At 43.6% G+C, this 15008-nt stretch overlaps 1 protein-coding gene and 1 long non-coding RNA gene across 11 annotated transcripts in view; one reads left to right on the top strand and one right to left on the bottom strand.

Annotated features, from left to right (window-relative positions):
- PAPLN (papilin, proteoglycan like sulfated glycoprotein) overlaps window positions 1–15008 on the bottom strand; it is a 75419-nt gene that overhangs the window by 59588 nt on the left and 823 nt on the right. For 9 of the 10 annotated variants that reach the window (XM_019519112.1, XM_019519113.1, XM_019519111.1 and 6 more), the window contains exon 2: window positions 1649–1711. In XM_019519112.1, coding sequence (XP_019374657.1) covers window positions 1649–1711 — 63 coding nt within the window. Of the gene's footprint in view, window positions 1–1648; window positions 1712–14496; window positions 14761–15008 lie in introns of those variants that run through there. The other variant, XM_019519105.1, reaches the window with a different exon arrangement.
- Window positions 1648–15008, top strand: part of LOC109298817 — a 16341-nt gene continuing 2980 nt past the window's right edge. Inside the window, exons 1-2 of the long non-coding RNA XR_002097702.1 lie at window positions 1648–1713; window positions 8023–8028. This is a non-coding gene — a long non-coding RNA (uncharacterized LOC109298817). The remainder of the gene's footprint in view (window positions 1714–8022; window positions 8029–15008) is intronic.

Raw genomic sequence — 15008 nt, forward strand, 5'->3', positions numbered from 1 at the left:
CCCCCCCCCCCCCCCCGAGTAAAGAACTGTCATTCCCATCCATTGTACATACTCTTGAAAGAAGTCACTGCCTGCAGGATACAGTCTCTAATATTAGAAAGAATCTGTCTGAAGGGTTGATCTGCAATTGACCCATATCACAGTTGCATGCAATAATGTGGTATGTTCCTTTTTTTGGTAAGAGCCTTTTGTGTCTCTTCCAAGAATACCTGGGTTAAGAGCAGCAGGAAGAGAGATTGTATACCTCCAGCTAGTTATGCATTTGCTAAAGCACTGGCTAGTATGCATGTGCACCATTGTCCTCTACTGGACATTAGAACATTAAACCATGATGATCTCCCACTGTGGTCAGTCACTGTGGAGCAAAAAATTGAGAGTTCTTGCTCTGCTGATGATAACACTGAGACTTACTGAACATCTCTCATGATTGCTTAGTCTCATGGAACTTCTGATCCCTCTTAAATTGTCAGTGTGTATACCACAGTGTGTATGGGGACATGAATCCAGGCAGGATGCAGTGGTGCAGTTGCACTTTTCTTTGATTTCTGCTCCACTCAAAGTTTGAAAAAAATGCCGGGCAATGGTAGCAGCATTTTTATCCAGACAGCAGTCAGGGAGTGAATTGATTTCATGGCTCATTATACTCTACCTCAGTAGTTCCCAACCTTTTTTTTCCCCGTGACCCACTGCTGGGAGTGCAGTGCGGCAGTGGTGGCGGCCTGGGGACAGGGGAGCTCCTGGCATATGGCGCAGATTGTCTTGTGTGTGCAGCATTGCCCCTGTGACCCTCATTTGGGTCATGACCCAAGGTTGGGAACCACTGCTTGATTCCTTCTAAACCTTTCATTCCACGGTGTTAATAACCCTTTCCTTTATAATGTTTTGATGTTCCACTAATCAAGCTTTCCTTTCTTTTTCAATTGTGCTGCCCGCTAGCTGCTCCTAGTAATGTAACTCTCATTTCACAGCCCTGCAGACTGGTTTCAACTCTAGCAAAAAACATTAACCCAGATGTGGAACAATTAACTCAGGTGAATCTTAACGCAAGCATGGGAATAACTTTCACTGAAGTATTGGATGCCCTCTCAAGATACTCAAAAAGCTAGATTTTTCTTTATGAAACTGAAAAAAGATGTACATTGAATTCCAATAACTATAAAACTAAAGAAACAACATCTTTTGATTATTGGCCTATTTTGTTGTGGTTTTTAATACATAATGTATGATCTAACACATTAATGTACATTCCAATGAAGTTGTATTTGTTCTTGCTTCTATCTTAAAATGAATGATATAGCCTTAGGCCACTGCCTTATTAGTAAAGCTTTTGTTTCTTTTTAACTTGTTAAAATATGTGTTGTATGATATGTGATGCTGCACCACAACATCTGCACCCCACTTTACAAAATCCTAGATCTGTCCATGGGGCCCATCACCTCTGTAGAGGCATGGACAACATATCATATGCATGTCAGCTGAGTGTAAGCTCCAGCTCTATATATAATATAGTAGAATATCATCACATCACAAGTTTTATGTAGACTCCACCTCAAGTTTTCTACAAAAAGTATTGTCTGCCAAAATGCTATAGCATGTCTCATGGCATTCTCAGTGACCACAACTTTTGAGATACGGTCATTTTACTTACAAAAGAGGCAGAAGGTGACATCATCACTAGCGTGAGCAGGAGAAACACGTTGTTCATTATCACCTGTAGAACAAAGAAAGCAGTGATCAGACTTGCCTATTCTTGTCACTTGAGGGCCAGAGCTCTCTGGGAAGCATAGAAGGGAGCAGATTAGTCTGATAGGGAACCTGCTAATAAGGCATCCTGGGGCAAAATAGAGATTCAACTTGAAAGATCCTGGATTGAAACCAAGGATAAGTAAAAGGCAGTTTTATTACTATACACCCTGAATAAAATGATCCTTGACAGAGAGCTAAAGTATAATTACTGAGCCCCAGTATTTACCTAAGCTTGCCTTCAGCATAACAAGAACACTGTTTCAGGGCAAAGGGGAGGAGGCATGCTCTTTCATGCCCTCCCCTCCCACCCATTATATAAAAACTTTAAAGAAAATCCTACATTTAAAATTATGTTCTGATTTCCACCATCCAAAATTAGGAAGCTTCTAGATTAAAGTTTCTTTCTGCATCCCCTGCCTCACCCTGTCTGGCTTGTGGGGCTTTAGGGATGTGGTATTAGAATGCAGACTGCATAGTTAAACACCTCCATGTCTGGTTACCCATATTTAAACATTTAAAATTACAGCTTGATTTTCTGAGACGTGCCAAACCCTCACAGCTACTTCTGAAATCAAGGGGAACTGTCCAGTACCTGCATTTACGTGAAGACCTCATAGGGATCAGATATCTAACTTTAGGCACCCAACTTTAAATTTTGCCCCTCACAAAGTGCATCAAGATACTAGGATGTAGGTGCAGGACCAAACAATTTAGAGGGAACACAGCTTCAGGCAGGAGCATACACTTGACCTACTGAGCCTTACTGTCAGGTGTCATATATCACCTTTGTGAATTCAAACTTCATGGGTCTTTATTCTGTGCCTCTATCCTGCTACGTTACAAAGGCACTGTCTTTGCCTGAATTACCACAGATAGCAGGTAAACTCCTCTTGCAAGCATGTCCTTAGAGTGATTATTTAGTAGAAAAGATGGTAGGGGTATCACTTCATTGTTCCACAGGCATTGGTTTGGAACTCTGTCCTATTTTGGGAGGGGGAGGAATTTCACTGCTCTGAGCACTGACACACAGCATCTAACATGGTTACTATATAATCCATTGAAAATATACAAATGGATTTTGGAAACAGCAATAGCCTGTATTCTGGGGCAGAGAGATTTGCTCTTCTCTTGAGCCTAAAAACTAAAAAGTCCTGGGAATCTACCGATAACATATTCCTAGTGCAAAATAATAATGTAAAGAGAAAAGACAATGAGAAAATAAGCCCGAGGACTGCTCACTCTACTCTCTCTCTCTTCACAGAGTAAGTCTAATCATGTGAATTGTGAAAAATCAGAATTCCTGGTAGAGTTTTTGGTTTTGGTTCTGATTTTTAAACATGGGCAGACTCCCACTGACTTCAGCAGGCTTTGGATCAGCTGCCAGGTCTTTCCCTGGGGCCTGTGGAGGTCTGAGCATGGATACACATGCAAAACAGTCAAGGGTTCACATTTCCACTTCCTTTACATTTTTAAATTCTGAGAAAAACATCCTTGAAATTAATCCCACAAGAAATTATTTGGCTTACCCTACCCAGTGAGTCTACTGACTTCTGGAGGGAGTGGTAGAGAACACACACAAAGCCGTCTTCAGCCAAGTAAATCCTGCTCAGTACTACCTTGAAATAAGATTCTTGTTACACGGCAGTAACATATGCCTCCCTTAAAACTTCCCCAATTGCAGTGTCCATGCTTCTCACCAGGGTTTTGGAACAACCACAATTACAATCATCACCAAAGGATCCATTCCTAATGTCCAAAGAATCAGGATTCAATGGATGTTGGGACAGGACACTGAGTTTTGTCTGGCCCTGCTGGACAGATCCAATAAACTCAGGTGCTCTTTTTTTTTTTTTTAACACTGAGTATTAATGGAAGAATTAAAAGCTCCTGATTCAACCTGGGACAGCAGCAGCTGTTTATTTTTCCATTCCTCCTCACATTAGAAGTGTGGGGTAAAACTTTTCTGCCTTTGAGTTACAAATGGTGACTGTAGGAATTGACTGTCCCAAAAAGAATGCTTTCTGTGCATCCTGCCCTGTTATAACTCCTTACATCTTTTTTTGTGGTGCATAAAAAAAAAACTTACTGCCTTTTCCTACTCTGTGCTAGAACTGTATTGCACCTCCACATACACCCATCCAAAAGCAACAGCAGGGCTGAAGGGAAAATGGTGATTTTATGCTCAAAATATGGAACAGCTGCTGGAAAATTAACATATGAAAATATCTACCACAATGCTGAATCCTGTGCCAGGTCACATTAGAAACAGGGATTAAGGGACCCAGTTCAGAATAAATAGGAAGCAGGCTGAACCTTTGCTCAAAACAAGAGGTGGATCTTACCAAAACCTCAGCCCAGACTAAATCTGAACTTTGGAAAAGAGCTGAATTTTGCAGCTCATTATCTTTGGACCCAAACACACAGATTGGAATGGAGATATGGATAAAACTAGTGCTTGGATTTGAATTTTGAACTGAGCTGAAATTTGGAGCCAGAGCTAAACTTCAAGAGACTTTTATTTCTCTGTCATGGGCCAAACAAACACCCCAGGGTCGAAGACCCTTGGTCACAGAACAGGTTCAGATCTGGAAATACAGATGCCCACATCTATCCTCAGAACTCAAGTTGAGCCCTAAGCCTTGAACCTATCTGCAGTTCAGAAATGTTTGCATAACTTTTGTGCAAAGAGCACACATCTGTTTCTGCTGTGTTGCATCTGCACGTCCTGGTTCTGGATGGGACTGGAAGGAAAAATGCCAGAATATACCATGAGATAAGAAGTTCAAGTGTTGTATCCAACCAGTGAGCAAGTCCCAGTCATCTCACCAAAGCCAATGCCGATAAGATTTCTATCCCATCTGTGTAGCAGTCCCAAGAGGCTAGGGTAAGCATCTAGATTTCAAGATTTAATATCTCAGTGCTGGCACTTTTGCAGTTCACCTATTGCTATTAATTAAAGGGCTTGGAAGGGGCTGATGGAAAGAAGTGCAGTTATACCTACACAGTAGCTTTGTATAGGCCAGTGGGAAATTGTTGTGATGTATACCAGAAACACAGCTGCCTGTGCAGATCTTCTATCCACACGTGCAAATTAGGTATTTATTAGGAAGTCCTAATGGATCACCTCACAACATGTCTACGGGAACATGAGGAACGGGCTGACATGTTAGGCAGCTGCTTTTCAAAACAGTCTCCCTGTATCTGGGTTTTTCTCATTCTTTCAGAGAATCACTGAAAAATGCCACTGCCTAGTTCTGCTTCATGTGTTGAACATTTTTTCAGTTCAATTGGTCGTACCTGGTCTTTGTGGAATGTTTGCAACCCAGAGTTAAAGGTAGCTTCTTACTATAACCCTAAAATTCATCCTCCCACCCTGACCAAATATTTCTATTAAAATCCCTAAACACATTACATGCCACATCTCATCACAGGAGAGAGTTTTTCTTGAAAGCTTGTGGGTGGGGGGGAAGGGGGGGGGAAATCAAGAAAGGAATTCTAAAGCTGTGAAACCCAATTCTCAAATGGTCAAAATTGACATAGCTAAGAGGATAATGGAGGCTCTGACCCATGCCTCCACCCCCACCACAAAAAACCCTTTCTGTTTGTTTTCTACCAGCATTCCCAACTTTTGTTTTGTTCAACAAATCTCCAGAATGGCGGACTCAATTCTACCATGTTTGTTTTGTTGGCCTTGCTGAAAAAAGCACCTTTATGTGTTTGTGGAGGGGCAACATGGGTATTACATGTATGTAATATGTCATGTATGAAAACAGGCAAGGGATGAATGAGGGGCTTACAAGAGAGACGATAGAAAGATGAGGCTGGGAGAAGGCCAGCTGAGAGATAACTCTCTTCCTTCCCTACTTAGGCTGGAAACAGGAATGAGAGGCTCTGAGGACCAGACCAAGAAGCCCAGAGAAGCTGCGAAACTAAATTGCCAGCTTTAAATGGGAGGATTATGCTTATGACAAGAAGTGTTTTGCAACATAGATGTATGTTTTCTCCCTTGGCTGATGCAAACTATGCTGTTTGACATTTTTCAACAGAAAACTGTGATCCAGTTTCCCTTTGGGACAGGACAAATAAATACTCCATATAGGCTGTGTCTACACATAAGCTTAACTGTGGAGTAGACTAATTAGCTGCAGAGTAAAACATTGTCTACATGCATGATGCTATTAGGCTACAGTAAACTAATTAACACCACTGTAAGATAGTACTGTTGTGGGTTGGGGACAGTACTATCTTACAGTGGGGTAATTAACTGTGATTAAACACATGTAGATGCTGACCATAGGTGTAAATTGCACCTGGTCAGACAAGCCAGCAGGGGGCCAGACTCCTGCCTGCTGCCTAGTCACATGGCTCTTCACTTTCAGCACCCTCGTGCCCCAGAGATCCCCCCTGCGGCCTGATGCCACCACCCAGAGCCCTGGGCTGAACCTCCATGTCCCTGGCTCTAGTGTAAACTCCGCCACCCTGCCTCAAATCACTGCTGTCCTGGGCTTATGTGTAGATGCTGCACCCAGAAATAGTTTATTCTGGCTCAAACTGCTCCAGAGTTTATTGCTTCAAATTAATTGCACATGTTAATGCATACATAGAGAGTGAGCAAGCAAGCACTTGCATTAAACTGGCAAGATGCTAAACTTTATTTCATTCCTCTGTTACCTGTAGCAGAAACCTGGCCCCCAGTAATAGAGAACTGTTGCTATTCACTATATTTTTTCCTCATACACCACACACCTTTTATTTCTAAGAACCAGCTGTGGGAAGTTTTGGTGAAGGCCATATGAAAGCAATATGGTAAGAATAGTTCCTGCTGCTTACTTGGCAAACAATAAAGTAAAATCTCCATGGAAGCACAGGGAGGAGAAAATTGAACAGGCTCAACTCCTTAGCTACTGCTTGGGTATTACAAGGAAACACCTTTTTTTCTTCATTCTGCCTTTCAAAAACAAGGCATTTATTTTATTTCAGGGTGTGCTGTATGTGGGAAAATATGGGCTATACAAAGCAGTGTTTAAAATGTTCATACATATAGATAGGTCTTCTGCAGATGCCAGGCAACAATGGGCTGTGGGAAGGAGTATGGTTACCACACCAGGGGTAAGTATGATGGAAATTGGATGAACATAGGTTTACTAGCAGCAGGGAACTGGCATGATACAGTAACTGCTCCCTTCCAGACTTGATAATATTTGGGCTTTGTTAAAAGGTGTCAAGCTCTTGCCGTGAAAGGGTAATCACTTTGGTGGCATTAGCTAGCCTCCACTGAAATCTTCTTTTAGCCATAGGATTTATTTATAGTGATGCTGTTTTATGCAGAAATTTACATTTTTAGATTTATGAGATGAACCATGAACACAAGAGAATATGATGCTGATTGCAGCAGCAATAGTGGGAACACCAGCTTGCTTCAAGATCCAGCACAGGCACTTGCCAAGTATTCTCTGAACAGCTCTGTCAACAGACTTTAATCTCAACCTTCAGCAAACCCCTGCTCCTCCAAATTCCTAGAACAGCTCTGACAATGCCCTTCAGTCTTGATCAACTGCATACCCTGTTATTCTGGTAGTGCCCCCCCCCCTCCACAGCCCTGCCAGTGCACTTCAGTTCTTATTCAAAACACCTTAAGGCCCCACTAGATTCCCAGATAGGATAGTTTGGTATTAAAGATTGTCTGAGTGTTTTAGTCTAATCTCAGTCTCGTTAGTACTTAAGTCTTCACAGGTTAATGGCAAGAGCAACACTCCATCCCTGTGGCACCAGCTTTCTGAAATCTGAGACAGGGAGATGGTAGGATCAGGGACGTTGTCCATAATAGGCACGTGACTACCACTGGGCCACTGTTTGATAGGGCTCATCCACACTGATCACGTTATCATGAAGCCAAGCTTGAAAGTAGCTGGGAAAAAGCAAGACTACCTCATGGCAATCACTGGTCCTGGGAGTCAGAAACAGGCTTGGACAGGCAGACAAGCAATTAATTTCAATCCTAGCATGTAGGGACTGTACAAACAGGAGCTGAAAAAGCATCAGGTAGGACAGTGAGATCATATTCTGGCACCTCCAGATCAGGCCATGAATCACTAAGGGATTCCACAGTGTGGTTTAATAGAAACAGCCAGGGAAGATGGGGACAGCAATAGGAAGAGAAGGATTTTTTTTTTTCAGAACTTTCACATTGGCTTCTTTCCTATCTGTTAAGAGCCAAACTACAGTTGTACTAGTGATATAGACTGAAAGCACTTGTAGCTATGTCTGGCACATTAGTTAAAAGTGTAATTGTCTAAGCCTGTAGATATCCACCACAGGGGCCAAGTGCAGCATTTCATTAGGGAACTTATGGTCTGCCTGGTCACCTCCGTTAAGATATTACTTCCTGTGACAACAGCCATGGAGAAGTTTGCATTATGAACCCTAGAAAACAGAAATATAATTATCCCTTTTAGTTCTTCACTCTCACTGACCTTAGGTGTTGATTACATCTCTATTATGTTTCCCCCCATGCAAAAAATAAGGTAGTCAGCTAATGTTATCCCAAGATCAGTTATAGAAAATAGAGGGCAAGGAATTTAAAATTAACCCCCGCCCCTCCAACCCTAAGCATTAACAAGAATGGAAAGGAATAGCTAAAGACTTTGGAAAACATTCTTCTAGTCGTATAAGTCATGCATTTGGGGCTCAAGATACATTGGAAACAAGAGTCTAACCTCAGTCAATTAACATGTTTTAATCACCACCTATTGCTGAGTGCAGGCAGAAACACTGCTGTTTACAAACGTGCTAGTGAACCCCCTCCAGTTCAAGCTTTGGAGAGCTGCTAAATAGAAGCTAAATAGAGCCTTGGTACTGGGAAACTGCCTCCAGTTTTACTAGTCCTGACCCCTTCTCTCTCCCTAAAATCAATATGACCCTTTTCTAAGCAACAGAAGTGTTTAAAAATAGCGTTTCTGATTCTCTTACACTATGATCTGCCTTCTTTGTGCCTCTGGGACCTGAATCACATCTCTTGAGGATAAGCCTACCTGTAACTCAAATGTGTGCTTGCAGGTCATGCAGGTGTCTCCAAGCTAGGTTGGGGACTAAACAGCAACATAGACCTCAGCACAGGCAGACACCTGAGCATTTATTCAAGTTCCCAAGTGGGCTTGGCAGCCTGCACTGAAATCTGCACTGCCACAACACTGTTTCTGGTACCTGAGCCAGCCAGAGTATGTCCACACAACCTGCAATCCAGACCCCCTGAACTGTGGGGTGAAAGGGGATCAAGACTGGGAAAATTGAAAAAAAAAACCCCAAACAAACCATGGTTAACAAAATGATGTGCAAATGAAAGGACTTCCTGCTCCAGGGCTGCTCACGCAGCACCTTTCACCAGCCACTAAAAATAAACTATAGAAAAATATAACCTTGAGAGTACATGATCTCTCCTGGCACTACTGTCTGATCTGAAAGGAAGCACATGTGGGGCTGTGCGATCACAGCAAAATGATAATGGGTTGATCTAAAAATAAAGCTGCTGTTTGTTTGTTCTGCAAAGAACCATCAGTACCCTCCCCAGCAGCAGGCAGAGCCCTGTGTTCATGCCTGTGAGGGCTAAGCAGAGAAATAAACAATCTGTGGGTGACACAAGTTTTCCAGGTGTTATACATTTGCACACTGAGAATGTTTGTTGCTTGTTTATTGCACAAAAAAAGCATAAACACACAGTTGGTACATATGCACAAGCATATTGTGTAGTTCTCCATCCAGTTCTATTCATATTTGCCCTACTTTGAAAACCCAGAGGCACCCACTAGTAACTTTAAGAAACAAGATACTAGGAGGAGATGGCCTACTAGGGTGATTTAGCAATGGAGTCAAAGATGAGACAGCTGCCTTTCACAGGACAATGAGACCTGACCAGTCTCCAGTGAGAGAAGGGACCTTTTAGTAAATCCTTTATGATGCAGGGATGCAATGGAACAGACCATTGATTGCCTAGTATCAGTGTCTTTGATAATACCTAATACCAGATACTTCAGAGGAATCTCTTAGGTTTTATAGAACATCTTTCACTGAACTAAGATAACATAGCACCCTTTTCCCACATTAATCCATCAAACTGAAATACCATTCCAGTAGGAGAGAACAGGTATTTTTTTTCCTGAATCCAGTGGATGATCATCCTGTAACCTACAATGCAAGATCTTCTATCAAAACTTAACATAACAGGATTCTAAAACCAGCCGGCAAGCTAACCTTTGGCTTGTTTTAGGGTGTTTTTAGTATTTAGGGTGTTGCTTCTTGTAGTTGTACTGGAAGTTATGAAGTAACAAGTTGGGGGATTCCTTTGGTTAACAACTGTCTGCAGATGCCCCTTCCAGTCCTAAGTTCCTAACCAGTACCCTTCAACAAGACAAATATTTTTTCCTTTCTATATCTGTACAGAGCAGAGATCAACAGGGCCGTAATCTCAATTGTGGTTTTTTGAGAGTCTTATCAAAATTACAGCCAGACAAATGTTTCTACTAGTGCAATTCAGTGTCTAAACTAAATATAAGTGTAGCGGGGCACTAAGGTGCCTGCTACCTGAAAAGCAGCAGCATGGGCTCACTTGTTGCTTGCTAGGGGCAACCAGGAGGAGCTAAGGGCCCACACCTGGTGAGACAACTGACCGGAAGGGGCAGGGCTGACCACTGTAAGACCCAGGCTGGAGGCTGTGAGTGTTTGCTCTCTTTCTGCTGGCAGCCAGGAAGGAGGAGTACTGCCTGACTATGGGAAAGAAATTGGCCCTGAGTGTACCAGCTGCTAGTTAAATGGGCGAGAGATGTGGTGTGGTTTGAAGAATGTTTAGTCAGGAGGTTTATCTTTGTGTTATAGCCCAGGGGCTTGCATGATAGTGTTTTTGTTGTTGTTACACTGGAGGACTGGGTGAGGCTATTAAGGGTCGGAGGAGGCCTCGTAGGGGCTCCATGGTAGCATGGGGACCCTGGTGCCAAAGAGGGCACAACATTCAGGGGCACACTGACCCCAGCCCCAGAGTGGGCAGTGGGGGAGCAGGCTGCAAGACAAGCCAGAGAGTGCCGGTGGGGCACGGAAAGGGAAATCCACCAAACAACATCCGGTACATCTGTGAGGCTTGGAGCATGGTACAGGGGTGGCTGGAGCCACACATAGCCCATAAGGCTGGGGTGCACCAAGTCACCCAAATTGGACCGGGACACATCAGTGTCAGAAGGGACAAAAGGCAGCCTCCCTTATACATTGTTAACATCCAAGATGTGAGGGTGCTTTAGTACTACATTTGCATGCTAGGGGGCACTAGGGGAGATCATGGCCACCCCTAGGACCCTGCACTGCTACAATAAGGACTGCCTAGAACATTAGTTGCAGTGAAGTATCCCTTTTCCCCCTTTGCTGGGTACCTCTAATAAATCAGAACATAGCTACTCACATGGTCTGAGATTAATCCATATGCCTATTTTAACAGGTCATTGACTCACTTAGACCCAGGTCCACAAAGTGACTTAGGAACAGTGACACTGAGCATTACTATACCCAGATTTCAGGCACCTGGCTCTGGGCACATCATTAAGAAACCTGTGGTAGATGGCTAGTTTCCCCTAAATAGTGAATAGGTAGAATGAGGCTAGGAACAAGACTCCTAGCAGAAGAGAGGGACACACCTAAACCAGCCAATAAGAAATGATACAGAGGTGTGTGTCTGAAATACCTCTGCTCCCCTGGACTTGAGCACCTCACAATAGGTCAAAGGCATGATGGGGAGACACAGGGCCAAATCCCCTCCTGCTCTAAAGATGCCCACATCATCTATTTGGGTATGGATGAGCAACTCCCCTTCTCTTTCCAAACACAGCTACTGGTAGAGGAGGCATCAGCTGGGGTCACTTTTTGTAGAACAGCCTAGTGGCTACTAGATTTGTCCAGAAAGTTGAAAATCTAGGTTTTGGGGCCTCTTAATTCTGAGGAAGGTAAACACCCACCTCTCATGAGAATGCCTTAATCACTGGCCTACCAGCTAGTCTGAGCTGGAGGCACTCGCCACCCATTCATCAGAAGATGAATCTGGGCCACAGGATAGTAGAGAATACAAGAGTTGGCGCCTGAATGAGAGAATAAGCAAGAGCAAGCCTGACACTATCCCACTGGTGAAGGTACTTTGCTGGGAGGGAGAAAACCTGGGTTCTAGTCCCTGGCCCAGAGACTGCTTTTATGCAACTTGCATTAAAGAGTTATTGGCTAAAATGCATAAACAGCTTTGGAAACTGAATCCAGCCTTGGGACTCCCTTTCATCAGCAAGGACACTTATCACTGTGCTTCAGTCAGGCTCCCTCTTGCTTATACTCTCTCTCTGGCTCCATTACTATTGCATTCTTCAGCGCACAGAGGCTGAGCTTCAACAGGGGAGATGAAAAATATAGGCACCCCATTCTAGTCTCTGGGAAACTCTCCTGGAGGGCTGAAGATATACCATATTTTCTCCCCAAATATGACACACACCCCATTTTGAGAAGACCCCCAAGAAGGAAAAAAGGTAAGTGCCTGATAGCTGTGGTCTCTGGAGCTACGGGTCCATACACTGGGGCTGGGGGGGCTGCATGCCAGGACTGGGAGGCTGTGGGGCTTGCACACCAGGGCTCAGGGGCTGGGGTATGCACTGGAGCTAGGGAACTGTGCACCAGGACTGGGGAGCTGGGGGACTAAGCACCAGGGCTGATGGCTTGGGGACTGGGAGCCACACAGCCAGTTCTGACCCCACTACATCAGAGCTGATTTTGGGGCTGCATGCCAGGTGTGACCTGGTACACTGCTCTGGAGCCAGCCCACTGTCTCAGACTCAGTACACTGGGTCTGAGGCCATGTGCTGTTGGGTTGGATCTGATATGCCAGGTCTGGACATGGGCCAGCCCTGCACATCAGCTTAATTTTGGGGGCTTCCACATGGGTCTAGACATTTGGCAACAGACAGTGAGTGGGAGGGGAGGACACAGTGACAGGTAATTGTTGTGGCTCCCAGAATTGCAGCAGTTAACACTGCCACTGCACCCCCTCATCCGTCACATTTCCAGACCCATGGGGAAGTGTTTTTCTTGCATACAACACGCACCCTCATTTCTCCCTGCTGGTTTTGGGGAAAAGATGTGGTTAGATGTAAGAAAATATAGCTGAGGCTAAGGAAAGCCTAGAACCCACATCTCCCACTTCTTGGTGGAGTGATTGATCCACTAATCTATCATGCAAAAGGGAATCACGTTTTAATTAAAACTGCTTTGTCTCCTATGCTTTGTGGTAAGTAAACTCAAAGTAGTCAGCTAGGGAGGCATGCTGTGAGCACAGTTACCAGATCAAGTCCCTCAAGTGATTTGAGCATAGGGACATCATGTCTGAGAATCTCAAACGGTTTCCAATGAGAAATTGGCAGGGGAATGCTCAGCACTGGCATGATGGCAGCACCTCTGGTCATGCACAGTAGCTAAACTTTGGGAGCCTAATGTTTTTGCCAGAACACTTACTTCAGTGCCTTCAGACACTCAGACTGCCTATACACATGCTGGGGGGGCATGTTTTAATTGGAGCGGGTCCTGGAAAGCCACTCTAATTAAATGCTTCACCATCCTGTGTACTAAGCCCTTGTGGATTTGAAAGTGGCTGTGGGATGCTTTATCTAGATAAAGTCCCCTCCCAGACATTTAAAAATGTGTGGGGGCTTATATATGTGATAGTGAGGCCACACTGGAGCATTCCAATTAGAATGTAAACCAGCACATGTATAGGCAGCCTCAGGCAACTAAGTAGATTTTAAGGGTGGCTCACTTGGCTTTAGGGGTCTAAATCCACCTAGGGTACTTTAGGCACCCAAGGGCTTTTTTTTGGATCTAATGACTAGATCAACTGCAGAGGTTTTATCTGGCACCATCCATAATGAATACCTGGGCCTGAAAGAGATAGTGCCAAAACAGGAACACACAACCTGCATCAGAAGGCACCTGACTAATGAGGTGGCAATGCCTGAGTTTTTCTATTCTCCAATGTCTATTGGGCAGTGATTCCACCATCACACATGCAGTTTCTCCATTTAAAAATACATTTTATATTAAATTTACTGCTTTTATTTAAAAGGAAACAATCATATATTAAAACACTTTTTAACTATTAGAGAAAGAGGGGCAGAGAATGACAGACTGTGGAAAGAGCTAGAAATACATGCAATAAAATGCATAAGCCTATCAGTTTCTGGATATTACAGATCCCCCAGCAGTTTCTGTAAGAATGAAGTTTGTCCTGGTAGTTTGGGACAAAACAAAACTGGCATTCACACAGGTTGCTGTCTAGTGTGCTTTGCACTGATTATTGCCCTCCGCCCCAGCAAACAAAGAACACCAGTGAAATGCAGCTGTTTGCCTATGTGATTGTGAAACCCTTAAGTATTTTATATACAAGAGAGATGATGCTATCTTTCTAAGTATATGGAGGATGAGAAATGCAAGTTTCAGGGATGCCAACAGATCATATTTCTGTTGATATCACCTGAAAGTGAGGAATGTAACATCTAGATGCAACACACACATTTCCAAGATCACTAAGCAGAGTTCCAAAAACCTTTATTAAAGTTATGTAGAGCTACCCAGATTCACTCCTTTTCTACACTTCTGTACTAAGTTTAGTGCTTCCCAGGCCTGGAGACATCATGCTGGGGTCCTCTACATTTTATAATTCCCATAAAAAAATTGAATCCCTACCTTGTCCTGGTCTTCTCCAAGGAAATATCATGGCACTTTGCAATTCTTGTGCCTTTTAGTTTAGCACAAATTCACCTGTCACACAACTGTCTTTTTTTTTTTTTAAGCATGAGGGTGTTTCTGAAGCAGCCTTCTCAGGTGCCTTGGAGATAATTTTTTCCAGCCGACATGTTAACTTTCTCAGAAAGAGGAGAAAACACAAACAATGTCAGCAAGAGGCCTGATCCTGCAAACTCGTCTTTGTAAAAATAGTTTAACTGATTCTGATACCACTACTTCAATTACAGAAGACCTACAAAATCAGGCCTGTGTGTTGCCCAACTGAGAACAGAGTGTAGCAATCAGGATGGAGACAGCCCCCCCTCATAAAAAGCCTAGTGCTTTTTCTGCCCACACAGCTACATCCAATGACTAATGCTTACTAGTATGTTAATTGCCAGCAGGTGTAGAAACCCACTTGTTCAGCAGTGCTATAGCTGTAAGTTGGACTCTTCCCCCCCCCCCCCCCCCAA

The sequence above is a fragment of the Gavialis gangeticus genome, unplaced genomic scaffold (assembly GCF_001723915.1).
Source record: "Gavialis gangeticus isolate Ggan-Ray unplaced genomic scaffold, GavGan_comp1, whole genome shotgun sequence".
NCBI classification, from domain to species: domain Eukaryota; kingdom Metazoa; phylum Chordata; order Crocodylia; family Gavialidae; genus Gavialis; species Gavialis gangeticus.